Source organism: Podarcis muralis, chromosome 5, assembly GCF_964188315.1.
Source record: "Podarcis muralis chromosome 5, rPodMur119.hap1.1, whole genome shotgun sequence".
NCBI classification, from domain to species: Eukaryota; Metazoa; Chordata; class Lepidosauria; order Squamata; family Lacertidae; genus Podarcis; species Podarcis muralis.
Window position 1 is genome coordinate 14782041 of NC_135659.1, and position 15626 is coordinate 14797666.

Consider the following 15626-nt stretch of genomic DNA (forward strand, 5'->3'; position numbering starts at 1 on the left):
GGATGTCAGAACATGCTGCTAAAGGGGGGCATACTTAGATGAAGTGGTTTCTTGCTCCTCTTTCTCTTTAGCATCACCCAGCTCTCTGAGAGCCACTAAGAGGCGTTGGTTTTGCTGCTGAAGTTCCTCAATGTTCCTGTAGGAGACCAGATGTTGGCTTATGACTTCGGAAGAGCTGCTGATGTCAGCAGAGCTCACTTCTTCTTCGCGGATAACATGGTTGCCTCGGGCTTCTTCGAGTTCCATCAAAAGCACTCTTATCTTTAAAAAGGAAAACAGATGATTCGTACAGCAGAACAAAAGCTCTTCCAGAGCTGTGCTGCAAGAATTCTATGCAAGATGTTAAAACGGTCATTCTGCTTTTTAATACAATCTGACTTTATTTTTAGGTGCATAATTGTATCATGTTGCTTCGATTATTTACTGCCATCAATGTGGAATACAACAGGTTATGAATTTATGAAATAAAAAGTACGGGGCTGCACTGAGCAGACATTATTTTAAGGCTGCAATCTTAAAAGTGCATGCTTAGAATTAATTCCAAGTGAAATCATTAAGGCTTACTCTGGAGTAAGCAGAGGTTCAGAATCCCAATACTTTCAAAAAGTGACTCTAAGGTGAAATAGTTCAAGGTATATAGGCTTACAAGAGTGAACCACTTAAAAAAAAACCCCAACTAACCTGTTGTGAAAGATCTTTGACTTGGATTTCAAGCCTCTGGTTCTCTCTTTCAAGCAAAGAAGCTTGCTTGTTTGCTTTATCAGCATCATCTTGCAAACGTTGAATTTCCTGTAAACCAAATCCACACACTTAAAAAAGAAATGTATTTATTTTGCAGGAATAATAAAAGGTCAAAATAAGAACAGAACCTTAAGGTAACTTCTCCCAAAATTTACACTAGAACTACTATAACTCAATAGTCTTATTGTTACCCAGTAGGTGGATTAGTGCTGACTTAAGAAAATTATTTCACGTAGTTGAGGCCCAAAAGGGCCTATAGAATTTCAACTGTGGGAAACGCAGGCCAAAAGAATTTGTATTGACTGGCTGCATAAAGAAGACCTCCTACAAATCTAATTGATAAACACATTCAGCCAATGTGTCAAATAGAGTTGCGACAAGAGAACAAGATATGCCTTCTCCATTATATGACTCAGAGAAGTCAGTGACTGTTTTTATTTACCATTTGTAAACTACTTTTCACAAAGTAGCTTCAAAATGGTCACACAAAGCAAAATCAGATTAAAACCAAATTCTGTGTGATTGCCATAAAACTTAGGGAACAAGCTGTGCTATCATAATGATTAAGGCCTTAAATGATAATTTTAGGTTATATGTTAGTGACTAAGTTTTAACATATATATTTTAAATGTGGCTATATCTGTATTGTCCCTGTTATACCTAATTGCAAATTCAAAAGTATCCCTATTGTGTTTTATGATTTCCTTGATATTGTATGTGGGCTGAAACTGGTCTGTGACCGAAATAATAAGTACTAGGTACTTTAAGTGTATAAAGCATTAAAGCTACTTTCTGTAAAAAAAATCACACTGTATGGCCAAGGGGATAGAATCACTAAGAATAAGTTCACACCAAAATAGAAAAAAGGGCTATTACATATAGTTGGAATACATATGAATTCAAATGTTCATCAAATTAAATGATTAGCATTTTTAAAACTAAAAAACAATGTTTTCTGTAGCTCACATTTCAGAACTGCCAATGGTGAATGACACAATGCCCAGCAATGTAACTGGATAAAAAAAATCATTATACATTACTTACACTGGCAATATCACAGCCTGACTTATTATTTACCAGATTTTTAAAATGTGGGTTGTAAAACTGGTTCTTACGTTAGAATTTACAGTTTGTGGAGAATATTCTCCGGAGAATTTTCTAGCAGAGAATATTCTCACCTCACATCACTACTCCTGTTTCCTCTCCTCCTGTCTGCTAAAAAAATTCTGCTTTAGAGGGTCCAGAGAAAATTCTATTATAGGGATGGAGGTCCCTTGTGCAGACTCAGCTCTGGATACAGCTCAGCATCGAGGAGAATGGGAGGCTGGAATCCTACCATTTGTGAAATTTAGAAATATACACTATCTGGGATCAGGAGTATTTAGATACATAATCTTCACTTACAGTAAAAATGTGCACCACAAAATGTTGTTGACCTTGAAGCTCAACTCTAGCATACAAAACTGTCGTTCACTGCTACAGTTTTACTATGTGTTGTGGGGATGGCGATAAACAGCAGTTTAACTAGGTGGCTCTAAACTGCACACTAAAGTTAGGTCTTAAATCAGACGCGAACAGGAAATTCTATCCCCTTTTCCAGAGGGCAGCTGGGTGTGAAAGAAATCACTTTGTTTAAAAAAACAAGGTAATGTGGTTGTGTGTGCTGATAAAGGCGAGTACATTTTGACTCTGAATCTCAGTTCCGTTTTGTACTAACCTTCATCGCTTGCTCAAGTTTTGCAGACAGACTTGCTACGGCTTTCTGAGAGCGTTCATATTCTTCACGTTGACGCTTCAAAATAGGTGCTTTGGCTTCTACTTCCTGCACTATTTCATCCAAGTACTTATTAATCCTCTTATTCTCCATTTTTTCTAACAGCAGCTGATCCTGTGCTTCTACGTATGCATTGTAAAGCTGTGTTGAAAGAGGAAAACACACAACTAGTAAACCTATTGAACGTCTTACCTAAAGAAGACAGGCAGCCGTTTATCAGCCAGCAGACATTTTCTAGACTTGGAACCATTACACATATTCTGTTCCCAGGATACATGTAATTTCCTCCTCACCTTGACATCTGAGGGGTTTCCCTTGGAAAAGATCTATGGGATCAGCCCCGACAATGTGTTTATGTATTTTACATATAGCCCCCCACTATTGCTCAGGAGTGGGGACGCGGGTGGCGCTGTGGGTTAAACCACAGAGCCCAGGACTTGCCGATCAGAAGGTCGGTGGTTCGAATCCCCGTGACGGGGTGAGCTCCCATTGCTCGGTCCCTGCTCCTGCCAACCTAGCAGTTCGAAAGCACATCAAAGTGCAAGTAGATAAATAGGTACCACTCTGGTGGGAAGGTAAACGGCGTTTCCGTGCGCTGCTCTGGTTCGCCAGACGCAGCTTAGTCATGCTGGCCACATGACCCGGAAGCTGTACGCTGGCTCCCTCGGCCAATAAAGCGAGATATGCGCCGCAACCCCAGAGTCGGTCACGACTGGATCTAATGGTCAGGGGTCCCTTTGACAGTGCTGGATGAAACATTATAACTGATACCAGAATTCTCAATAATGAACACAAGGGGTGTCGTGGAATTCTACTCAGTATTGATCCAGAGTACATTCCAAAGTATAGTTAGAAGAGTAAAAACTTAAACAAGTTGCAGGATTCCCAAAAAATAGACCAGGGGCAATTGTATTTCATCCAGCAGAGCTTTACTGCCACTGAAGGCAATGAGCACAATGGTCACAAATCCAATACAATCAAGACTGGCACTGTCCATAAGAAATCCAGTTGCAGCCAATTTAACTTAAACTTACAATAACTTATAATATGTCTAAACTTTAACACTAAGCGTACTATGTACAGAACACCACATCAGAAGGAAAAGAGATAGAGAAAGTGAAAGCCAGGCTCCTTCTGGCTTTACTTTTAGTCAGCATAACCTTGACAAAAAGAGATAACAGAACCAGTTTACTCAGCTTCTCTGAAGGAATAACCCAAACATCATGAACCTTCTGCTGGTTTCTTTCACACAGAGAAGCTTCCATAACCCTTCTGAATTAATTAGAATAGGAAAGATCTCTACACGTCAGATCAATACTTTCTGTATTAAGAAATGCAAACTAACAAGGGGGTTGCATGTGTGTGTGTGTGTGTGTGTGTGTGAGAGAGAGAGAGAGAGAGAGAGAATGAGAGAGAGAGAAAGAGAATGAACAAAGCTTTGTGTTCTCCAAGGAGAAATCTGACTTTGACCCGCAGCCGATAAAGAAAGCCTCCAAAAGAACTTGAGACCAAGAGCCAAATCATGCTCCAAACTGTCAGTGCACGCTCCTAAAATGTACCTCTGTGACAAAAGGGAAATTTTCATGAGGGGTCCATGCCATTAACTTATAATGACATAAAACATCACCCTTCACAAGTGGAACACTAGCCAGACAGAATACATGAGTAAATGCTACTGAAATCAAATGTTAAGTTTAGTTAAAAACCCAAATGGGTGAATTATGTGCAGCACATTAGTCATTCAGTTTAAAAAAATTGTCCCAGTGAATGAGGCTGCATATAAAAACAAAAATATGCATAACTTTGCAAGCAGTACAGTATCATCTGCATTACTTCCTACCTCGGTTAATTTCATGCCAGGCTTCACCACCTTTGCTACTGCAGCAGCCGTGGGAGACATAGCTGCCAGCTCTTCCTCTGAAAGAATGGCTCCTAGAAGAGAGAAATGGCAAAGGGCATAGGTTTTTTAATGTACAAATCAAATCTAAAGGCTTCCAACTACATGCATATTCAAATACTTCTGTTTTCTGACTGGCCCTAGAGTTTTGACTAGCCTAGTTCTAAGCCTTCAGGGAAACTGCAAATAAAAATAACGAATCAAACAGATTGGTTCAGGAAAACCATAGAAATATCCTGCAAATGATACTTGAGGTAAATTTTTTACTATTCTGTATGCTTCATATACTCAATAGAATCCCCAGATAACCGTTTTTAAAACAGTTTGCATGTGGCTTTTCAAGTACTAGAACAGTACAAACAGCTGTAGAGTAAGGTATTGCTAAATGCCCCCATTTTACAAGGTCTATTCCCTAGGTGTTACCAGACCTTTGCGCTTGGTGGCTGAAACCAAATCGTTTGCATTGTCCAACTCTTTCTCCAGCTTGCCAATTTTTTCCTTCAGTTCTTTTTCCACTGCGGCCTTTGATTGTTCCATTTCAGCCAAACGATCCCGTGTTTCTTTGTTAGCTGAGAATAGCAGAAGAAAGAGATGACCACTCACAACTTTTTAAGCTTCCAAGGATTACTAAACAAACTATATGGCAGGGTGATATGCAAATATTTCGAGAATTGTTTAAGTGCCCTCTTTGGCAACATGGTTTGCATCATCCATGAGCTAGGAAAGACTTAGAAGATCTAGGCCTGGATCCAAATAACTACATGGACTTGGCATTTCTCAAATAGAAGCTTTCATCACTACCCCAGTGCACCGCACCAAGCCACACAACAAACCTCTTCTGAAGCCAGTTTAGACAAGGGCAACCAAAATGATCAAGGGAGTGGAGAAAGTCCCCTATGAGGAAAGGCTGAAGCATCTGGGGCCTTTTTTGTTTAGAGAAATGACAAGTGCATAAAACTATGCATGGCATGGAAGACGTGGACACAGAGAGGTTTTCCCTCTCTCACAGCCCTAGAACTTGTGGACATCCAACAGAGCTAAATATACATAAAAAGGTAAAGGTAAAGGGACCCTGACCGTTAGGTCCAGTCGCGGCGCTCATCTGGCTTTACTGGCCGAGGGAGCCGGCGTACAACTTCTGGGTCATGTGGCCAGCAGGGACCAAGCAATGGGAGCTCACCCCGCCACGGGGATTCGAACCGCCAACATTCTGATCGGCAAGTCCTAGGCTCTGTGGTTTAGACCACAGCGTCACCCGCGTCCCTATATACATACATTTATACATACAATACACATACATTTCACTAATTTTACAGTCATTTTAACATTTCAACACTTGACTTCCTTCCCCCTCTTCCTTCATATTTCTCAGATGCTAATTGCTGTAACTATAGACGATGAGGGGTACAAATAAGCTGCTAAAAACCAACACAAGCTTCAAGATCATTTGTTCCTTACCTTCACCTGCCTCCTTCAGAAGTTTGTGCAGCTCCTCTACAGCTTGGGTCAACTCATTGCTTTTTGCTTCCAAGTCGTCAGCAGCACTCTAAATGCAACATATTTAATTAAAGCACAGCAATTCAATATGGCAGAAAACTTTTTTAAGCCTTGGAAAGTGGAGACAGGGCAGGCTGGGTGTCATATAGACTATTGCAGGAATGGGGAATTGGGAGGGAGACGTTAAAGAGTGCAAAATCATACTTCTAGCTAGCTGAAGCCCAACCTAGACTCATTTACTGAATACACTGATAAAGAACAGACTATTATATTCCTAAAAGCATAGATTGTTTGGAATTGCTTAGACTCTGTGCTTGAAACCAGACTATGTGGCCTGGCATATGGCCAAACAGATTTATCACAAGCTAGACACTGGTAGCTGAGCCATAAAAGGTGGGTGGACTTCAATGATTGTTCATGCAACGTCTGGGACCAAGAATTGTCTTTTAAAAAAAGAGGAAAAGATTGGAATGTTTCAGGAAAATCAAAACATCAATCAATAAAAAGTCACCTAAACTGGTAAAACTCTTTCCCTCGAACTTCCCATTACTTTTCATTCTGTGCTGTGTTGCATTTCATATAAGAACATGTTCTAAAAGGTTGGAAGATATGATTAAGTCTATATAGCCATACCTGCAGGTAGCTGGGCTATCTCAACGTATTCAACAACAAAATGAGATCAGACTAGTGGCTATGCCAACGCTTTCCAATCTTTTGATCTTAGTTAGGCTCATGCACTCCCTCCCTAATGTCCAGGGTGGATAAAAATCAATGATTTTTTAAAATAAAAATAAAAAACCCAGATTTTTTAAAACTTAAATTGGATTTTTAAAATAAAATGCTTCTGGAGAAAAAAATCTTTCTAAAGATAGTTTTATATTTAAGTTACATTATAGTCCAATGGCTATTCATCAGGAAATAAGGATTTGTTTTAAGTTTTTAATGTGTGCTAAAACTCAGTCTAAGTTTTTTTTCCAATTGTTTAACCACATCAGTAAACAAACATGGATACACATGCTATAATGTTATTGTTTTAGTTAAATAAATTGTTTAAATTGTTCTTAAGGAAATGATTATTTTTCTCCTTCCAATAAAGTACAGCAGAAAAGTTGTCCAACTATAAAGTTATCTTATTAAACCTCACAATAATTTCATAATTATCTGTCTATGTATTTCTAAGAGTATAACCAAATCAGTAATTTTTGATATAACTGTAAAAACTGCTCTGAAAATTTATTATTCCAATAATGAAACCTCCATCCGGTTGTAAATACTAAGATTATACGAGCAAGAATAAGTCTTTCTGTAAAAAAATGACTTAAATCAAGTCTTACTGACCAGTGATTTAAATCAATTTAAATCAAATCCACCCTGCTAACGTCCCCTCCTTTTCAGCATTATCCACATTACCATTACATCTGTACCAAGCTAAACGCTAAGTACAGTTTTACACTAGAATCTGAAAATAGATGCTGGCTTGCAGTTCTGAAGGCTGCATTAACAACATGTTTAATAATGCGCTGTGACAACTATAAAATGATGCAATGGTAGTACCCAAAAGAACAAATTCTGCTTGCAGCATCAAGAAGTTGAAACTAACCATGGGGACCTAATGTGGCAAAGGGGAATGTGGGGAGGGGCATGAATTCACTTAGGAGAGAGAAGGGAGATCATGTTATACACAGACTTCAGCATCAAAACTCTGAAAGAGCTCCAAAATGTATCAATTATCCATCTCCAGATTACTTCTCTTAACATAATGGAGCACAACTATGCATGTTCATGTTTTCATAAGCAATCGCTAGCCAAAAGGTTACTTTCTAGAAATTCATATTCACCAGCACATTTGTGACTTCAACCTTCGCATGTCCTAGTTAGCATTTCGTAGTAAGTATGATGAGCATCAACGTTTGTCAGCGTACGTTTATAATAAGCCCTGAAACTAAAATTTCAAAACCGTTATTAAAATTCATACCTTGTATAAATTAGATAACTTGATATGGGCGTTTAGTTCATTGTGGAATCTTTCTTCCATGCTAGCTTGCTGTTCTTTTGCCTGTTGAATAAAGACATTTGCGCAGTTAACACACAATGAGAAGTTTTAAGAACCCAAAATGAAAAAATAATTACATTTAAAATGTATGTAAGGGCAAAATCCTCACCTTTCTAGTTTGTTTTCAAAACTGAATTTGTATATGAATACATTAGGCTACTGTGTGCTTCTCAAATGTATTTGGACAGAAATGCTGCAATTCGTATTTTTGCCAGATTCATTCCATTTCTCTAAAGTAGTTCCATATACCACAGTCAGTTATTATAAGGAATTCCCACCTGAATGAGCATATATGCTTTCCCAGACCTAAGTTGACTGAAGTTTGCAGCCCTATGAGAATTACTTCATTTTTACCTGATACAAGCAAGAACGAGAGAGAAGCTACCTCAAATACTGGCATCGCTGTTGCCCACAACGGAAGCTAAAACAAAGGAATTTATGTTTACCTCCTTCAGTTTCAGCAGAAGATCTTCCACATGTTTCTGTAGATTTCCGTTAGATTGTTTTAGTCCACTGACTTGCTCTTCCAGTCTGGAAACCTCCTCTTTCTTGTTCTCCAAGTTACACTTCAGCTCTAAGATTTCACTTCCCTTTTCCCGAGTGATTAGCAGGAGTTCATCTGTTTTCGCCTTCAGTTCCGTATTCAGCCAAGTGTTCTGATTCTGTAGCAGTTCCTTTTCCTGCTCCCACCTTTGTTCCCGATGCTATGAAATAAAGTTATGTATGATGCAGCGTTCCATTCAAGCAGCAGTTAGAGGAAAAGAGTGCCCTGGGGCACATACTACATTTTGAAAGAAGTTCTGTTAAGGCAAGTTCTTGGGCAATTCATACCAATCATGCAAGTGCAGGAATTCCTGTCAAATTATTAGCAAGGGGACTGAGGCTCACGGCCAGCTGCACTCTTATACATACTTACTCAAAAGTAAGACTCCCTGAATTCAGCGATACTTCTTCTCAAGGGTTTATAGGTTTGCAGCCTTAAATCAAATAAACCCCACAACCAAATCTAGTCATGGTGCATCACAATTTCATTACTAATCCCGAACTTGTTAATTATCTGTCAGCTAACTACAGTGGTGCCCCGCAAGATGAATGCCTCGCAAGACGAAAAACTCGCTAGACGAAAGGGTTTTCCGTTTTTCGAGCTGCTTCGCAAGACGAATTTCCCTATGGGCTTGCTTCACAAGACGAAAAAAATTCTGGGTTTGAATTTCTGTGTGGTGGGTGGCTGGGGGAACAGTTGGGGAGGGGTTTGCAAGAATCTGGAAGCTTGTGTGTGTGTTTTCTGCATTTTTATGATTTTCTGTGACCATTGGGCCACTCTGCTGTTTTTTTTAAAAAAATTCTGGATTTGAATTTCTGTGTGCTGGGTGGCTAGGGGAACAGTTGGGGAGGGGTTTGCAAGAATCTGGAAGCTTGTGTGTTTTTTCCCCTGAATTTTTATGAATTTCTGTGACCATTGGGCCACTCTGCTGTTTTTTTAAAAAAAAAATCTGGGTTTGAATTTTGAAATTCTCTTTACAGTATGTGTGACTTTAAAGAGCACTTAATAAACTCTTGTTGTACCAAATTTGGCTTTGTTTAGACTTTTTTTGACCATAGGAACGCATTAATTGATTTTCAATGCATTCCTATGGGAAACCGTGCTTCGCAAGACGAAAAATTCGCTAGACGAAAAAACTTGCGGAATGAATTAATTTCGTCTTGCGAGGCACCACTGTACATGTATGTTGTGAAATGTCCCATATTGCTTGAAACCTTATAAATATGACCACATCCTCTATAAAAGAATAGCTGAGTAACTATTCCAAAGGATGGCTGGTAGAATTTTATTGAGACAGATAAAAAATGGCCACTGAAAAATTGTTTGTTAGAATTAGTGACATAGGAAGTGTGTCATTATCTTATTTCTACAATTGTACAAAAGATATGGGCATGAACAAGTATTCCAGTACTTACCTTTACAGAAAAGGCTGATGTCTGAAGCTCATCCAGCTGTAGTTGTAGCTCTATTTTTGCAGTATTCGCTGCTGCAAGTTTCTCATTCAGTCGTTTAACATCCTCTAGGAAAGGACATACAAAATGAAGAGATATTATGAAGAATATCTGTAGATGACCCTCCTGTACTGTCAAGCTCATGTAGAAGTGCCCATGGTGCATGGGCTACCTTTGACTTCTTTCATGGCAATGCTTAGAAGGCTATTGAAAACCATTGCAGGAAACTCCCCTAAAACCACTACAGTGGTACCTCGCAAGACGAATGCCTCGCAAGACGGAAAACTCGCAAGAAGAAAGAGTTTTCCGTTTTTCGAGGTGCTTTGCCAGACGAATTTCCCTATGGGCTTGCTTCGCAAGAAGAAAGCCCATAGGGAAATCTCCGGGGACCTCTTTTAAAATGCTGCCGTAGGAGACATAGCTGCCAGCTCCTCCTCTGAAAGAATGGCTCCTAGAAGAGAGAAATGGCAAAGGGCGTAGGCAAAAGTCTTTGCTCCCGACCGCCTGCCTTCCCGGGATAGCGGAGAAGCGCAGCGCGTTTCTCCGCTATCCCGACGGCTTTTGAAGGCAGAGGTCCTGGACCTCTTCTGAAGGCCGGCGGGGGGCAAAGGTCTTTGCTCCCCCCGCCTGCCTTCCCGGGACAGCGGAGACTTCTCCGCTGTCCCGGGCGATCTTAAAATGCTGACGGGCGGCAGCGAAGCCCTCCTGTCCCCGGAGCTTGCGGGGCGGGAGGTGGGGAGGGCTTTTCTTCCCACCGCCAGCCTTCAGAACAGCCTTCTGAAGGCTGGCGGTGGGAAGAAAAGCCCTTGTCCCCCCCCCCCAGCCTTCAGAAGAGGTCGGGGGACAGACTGTCCCCGGACCTGGTCTGAAGGCGGTTTCCATAGGAATGCATTGATTGATTTTCAATGCATTCCTATGGGAAACCGTGCTTCACAAGACAAAAAACTCGCAAGAAGAAAAAACTCGCGGAACGAATTCATTTCGTCTTGCGAGGTACCACTGTACTTAAAAGTAGAAATTCTAATCTTTACACAATATGACCCTCACACAGTACGAGAACAAAATTACAAACTGTTCACTGTTGCTTAGTTTCATTAAGGATTTCCACTGGTAGTTTCACCTTGGTGCAATGCTACTCTTAACTGAAGGATTGAGACAACCTATCACCAAAACCTTTTTGACCCTATCACTTGATGCTTACCATTTAGGTGTTCCTGCTCTTGAGCTCTTCTGTCACTTGTTCGAACCAAATCTCTCTTCTCTGCTTCCAACTCTTCTTTTGCTCTAGTGAGCTGATTCTTAAAACAAAGGAAAAGTGACTTTAAAAGTGACTGTAGCACAATAAAAATCTGGTGTTAAAAGCGGTGTTAAGAAACATTAACTAGCGCAAGATTATTATCACACTCTCAAGATTCACATCGAGTCTTGGCAACTGAGGCTAATAAGAAAACCCTACTTTCACCAAAAATGCTACTTTCACAACGAGAGTCTACTTCTTTCAATGTAACATTGACAATGAATTATGAAAGCTTCCATTCACTGGCATTATTGACAGTTCCTGTACCTGTATGGCTGCATTGCGATCCTGAGCAGCTTCCAGTTCTTTGTTTCTCTCATTTAACAATTTCAACTGCTCATCTGCATGGGAGACAAAATGAAGGACATTTTCAATTTTATATTTACAGAAATTCTTCTGTAAGAAATGGATAAATATCTTCTTTCTCCAATAAAAGAGTAAAGGGTTTGGGCCTGAGGAGCTGAACCCTGAGTGATGTCAGGATCTAAAACTGACTGAGATCAGCCAACTGACCACCCCAAATGTGTGTCTAGTAGACAAGAAAGAATGTAGAATTCTCAGCATGTCCACCTCTGTTATGAGATTCTTCTCCATTGTGATTATCCCTATAGAACCTGCTTAACTGAAAGCCTTAAGGTAAAGGTAAAGGGACCCCTGACCGTTAGGTCCAGTTGTGGCCGACTCTGGGGTTGCGACGCTCATCTCGCTTTATTGGCCGAGGGAGCTGGCGTACAGCTTCCGGGTCATGTGGCCAGCATGACTAAGCCGCTTCTGGCGAACCAGAGCAGTGCACTGAAACGCCGTTTACCTTCCCAGGTAAGTAACAAAATAATGTTTACCTTTATCACAGAATGTAATTCTTCTGTCATCAAACAAATCAATTTTTCACTGAAAAACTGAATAACCTTTAGTTGTTTCATATTTTAGAAAAATCAAAAAAAAAGACAACTAATAGTATTTACTGATCACCTTAATATAAAGGAATACTTACTGAGTTTGCTGACCTCCTGTCGGAGATTCTGACACTCCTGTGTCTCATTTACGAGTCTTTCCTGACTCTGAGCAAGTCGTTTCTCTACTTCAAAATATTGTTGCTCTGCAAAACATGCATTAGCACAAGTTCAAATTTTGCCCTTTCTCAGAGCTATTCAAGTCAAAGTGTGCCATTCACAGTTATGTAAAATTGCAGGAATCCTCGTGAAAAGCACACAATCTTTAATCCAAAATACTCTATTTATCAGTCTCAGATTTTTTTGGACCACAACTCTCATCAGCCCCAATTAAGAATGGACAATTATCAGGGAAGATGGGAATTGTATCCAAAACATCTGGAGAGCACCAAGCTGGGGAAGGCTGTTCTAAAGTGATACTAGGTCACCTATCGCCTATCTTCCTCACAGTCCAATCCATGTTTTTTTTAAACATGAATGTATATGTGTGGGATTTTGTTATTGTTATCATGTTATGTATTTTTTGTTATGTTGAAACCACTCTGCAATCTTTAGAAAATAATAACAGTACCTGTTTTCCTAGAGCTGTAGACTAGTCTACATATCATAAAATGCACCCAGGAATTAAAATCTCATTCCACCCTAGACATTTCTGTTATACACCACATGCTGCCCTAAGCACAAGTACCCAAAATTCCAACACTTAAAGTAAATAGCAGCTTTACTTTTATATTGATTTGGTTCACAAGTACCTCTGAATTTTTCTATAGCCCATTTCCAGAAAATTAAGGCCCTGAACATTAACCACATCTGCTCAGTGGTAAGTCAATGAATGGGGCTTACTTCCATGTGAGCAAGAGTCATAACTGCACCCTCCACGACTTGTTTCCTAAATGTGAACAGATACTCAACAGGAACTATTTAGAAAGAAAAATAAAACATCTACTAAAACCCCAAGCATCTTGGGTGCTAACTGCAGCCTCTAACACCTTGATGCTCTGCTCTCTTAACCCATACTAGCATAGACAAACGCCTGGAACACCTATGCTTTTGGGGGAGTGTGGCATGCTGTTTTTATTGTTGTGTTTGCATTTTTATGGTTTTCATAGATTCCTCTCTCTTTCTCTCTCACACACACAAGCACAGTTCTAATTCACAGAAAAGTAGATCTAGTTGGAAGGAACCCCAAGGGCCATCTAGTCTGACCCCATGTAGTGCGGAAATCTCAACACGTCATCCCTCATCCAATTTGAAACCATACATGTCCCTGCTTAGCTTTGCAAATGTGCTAGCAGTATTATTGCTGCACCACTTAGGAGTACATGTTTGTGTGTGTGTGTGTGTGTTTTAAATAGATGATTCCCCATGTTTTTATTGGCTGTGGTTTTTCTGTTTCATGTTTGATGTCTTACTGTGCTTTAGTTTGTTGGAAGCAGTCCAGAGAGTGGTGACACGTAAACAATAAATAATTATTATGAGTTTAATTAATAATAATATTAAACTCACATTATAATATTTATTGACTCTATGCAGTCCTTTTCTGCCGCTGCTATTATTATTATAGTGGCATGCTGTTTGTATTACTGTATTTGCATTTGTATGGTTTTCATAGATTTCTCTCTCTCTCTCTCTCTCTCTCACACACACACAGTTCTAATTCACAGAATCGTAGATCCAGTTTGTTGGAAGCAGCCTAGAGAGTGGTGCCATGCAAACAATAAATAATTATTATGAGTTTAATTAATAATAATATTAAACTCGCATTATAATAATTATTTGTTTATATGCAGTCCTTTTCTGCCACTATTATTATTATTCTTGTTGTTGTTATTATTATTACTATTATTATTATTATTATAGTGGCATGCTGTTTGTATTAATGTATTTGCATTTGTATGGTTTTCACAGATTTCTCTCTCTCTTTCTCTCTCTCACACACAGAGTTCTAATTCACAAAATCGTAGATCCAGTTTGTTGGAAGCAGCCCAGACAGTGGTGGCGTGTAAACAATAAATAATTATTATGAGTTTACTTAATATTAATAACTCTGGTCCATGGAGTCACGAAGAGTCGGAAACGACTAAACAACAACAACAATAATAATATTAAACTCGCATTATTTTATTGCAGTCCTTTCCTGCCATTGTTATTATGGAAGAAAAGGATTGCATAATCCGCCCCGTCTGAATCCCACCTCCTTTAACCTTAAAAGCAACAACAGCCACCCGCCTCCCTCGCATGAACCAGTCCGGGTCCCCGGGGCCGCTTCCCGCCCTGCCCTCCTCGGCTTCCACTCACCGCTGTCCACCTTGTAGCGCTCGTGCCGGGTGCGGAGCGCCTCGATCTCGCTCTGCTGGTCGGCCAGGAACCGCTCGAGCTTCCCCTGCGCCGACTTGGGCAGCTTGGCCACTTCGGCCCGCTCCAGGACCTGCTGCAGCACCGCCGCCATCTTGGGCGGGATACCTGAGGGAAGGAGCTCGGCGGCGGCGACAACGGTGGAAAGGACGACACCCTCCGACCCACAACCCCCCGCGCGCGCCTTTACTTCCGGCCCGTGAGGGGCTGGGAAAAGGGTTGAGTGACGGGTCGGGGAGGGCGGGCGAAAGACGCGATGAGTGGGAGGGAGGGGGAGGGAGGTCGGCTTCTGCGCACGCGCAAAGGCGCCGCCTTCCGGAGTAGCTCTAGAACGCTGAGATAGAAATGCAGACGTGCCTCTGTCACCGTTGCTTCCGGGTAAATAAATAAGTATGTAAGTAAATGAATGAATGAAAATGAATAATATGTAATGAATAAATAAATGAATGAAAGCGCGGGAACATCCCGCTGTGTTTCTCCAATTTGGGGCTCCAGATGTTTTATAGGACCACAACTCCCATAATATCCCTAGCTAGCAGGACCAGAATATTTTGCTTCTAAAAGATTTTCTGGCTTAGGCAAGTCTGCTTAGAAAGGATGTCCTGTTACAGGAAAGCTGACAGAGAGCATTCCTCTACGGCTTTTAAACATAATGCATACCACGCAACACACATTTGTAACGTGAACTTCCGTGCACATCTGTCTAAGCATCTTTGCAACTCCAATATAATGCCATAACCTGTGGCTGCACACTGGTGCAGCAGTCACAAGATCCATCTTTTTTTTTTGTAGTAGTAGTAATAATAATAATTTATTATTTATACCCCGCCTATCTGGCTGGGCTTCCCCAGCCACTTTGGTCGGCTTCCAACAAAATATTAAAATACAGTAATGCATGGAACATTAAAAGCGTCAAGCCTAGAAAAAGGCGTCAAGAGAACCTTTGTAGTTTGGGCGCCAGAAAAATGAAGTTGTCGGTCTTTGTTTAACTTCTATGGTTGCTCAAAGGCTTCCTGGAGAAAAAAACCTCTGCTTATTTCTATGGTGAAATATAGAGATTGAAACTC

The 15626-nt window shown here is 40.5% G+C and overlaps 1 protein-coding gene across 2 annotated transcripts in view; it reads right to left on the reverse strand.

The window, feature by feature from the left end:
• TPR (translocated promoter region, nuclear basket protein) overlaps positions 1–14689 on the reverse strand; it is a 56887-nt gene extending 42198 nt beyond the window's left edge. For both annotated transcript variants that reach the window (XM_028732501.2, XM_028732502.2), the window contains exons 1-13: positions 14503–14689; positions 12246–12350; positions 11522–11595; positions 11159–11255; positions 9922–10025; positions 8409–8666; positions 7885–7965; positions 5871–5958; positions 4841–4981; positions 4356–4447; positions 2459–2656; positions 682–789; positions 35–261 (exon numbers count right to left, since the gene is read on the reverse strand). In XM_028732501.2, the coding sequence (XP_028588334.2) occupies positions 35–261; positions 682–789; positions 2459–2656; positions 4356–4447; positions 4841–4981; positions 5871–5958; positions 7885–7965; positions 8409–8666; positions 9922–10025; positions 11159–11255; positions 11522–11595; positions 12246–12350; positions 14503–14653 (1724 nt within the window). In that variant the 5' untranslated portion in view covers positions 14654–14689. The remainder of the gene's footprint in view (positions 1–34; positions 262–681; positions 790–2458; positions 2657–4355; positions 4448–4840; positions 4982–5870; positions 5959–7884; positions 7966–8408; positions 8667–9921; positions 10026–11158; positions 11256–11521; positions 11596–12245; positions 12351–14502) is intronic.
• Between the last annotated feature and the right edge of the window lie 937 nt (positions 14690–15626).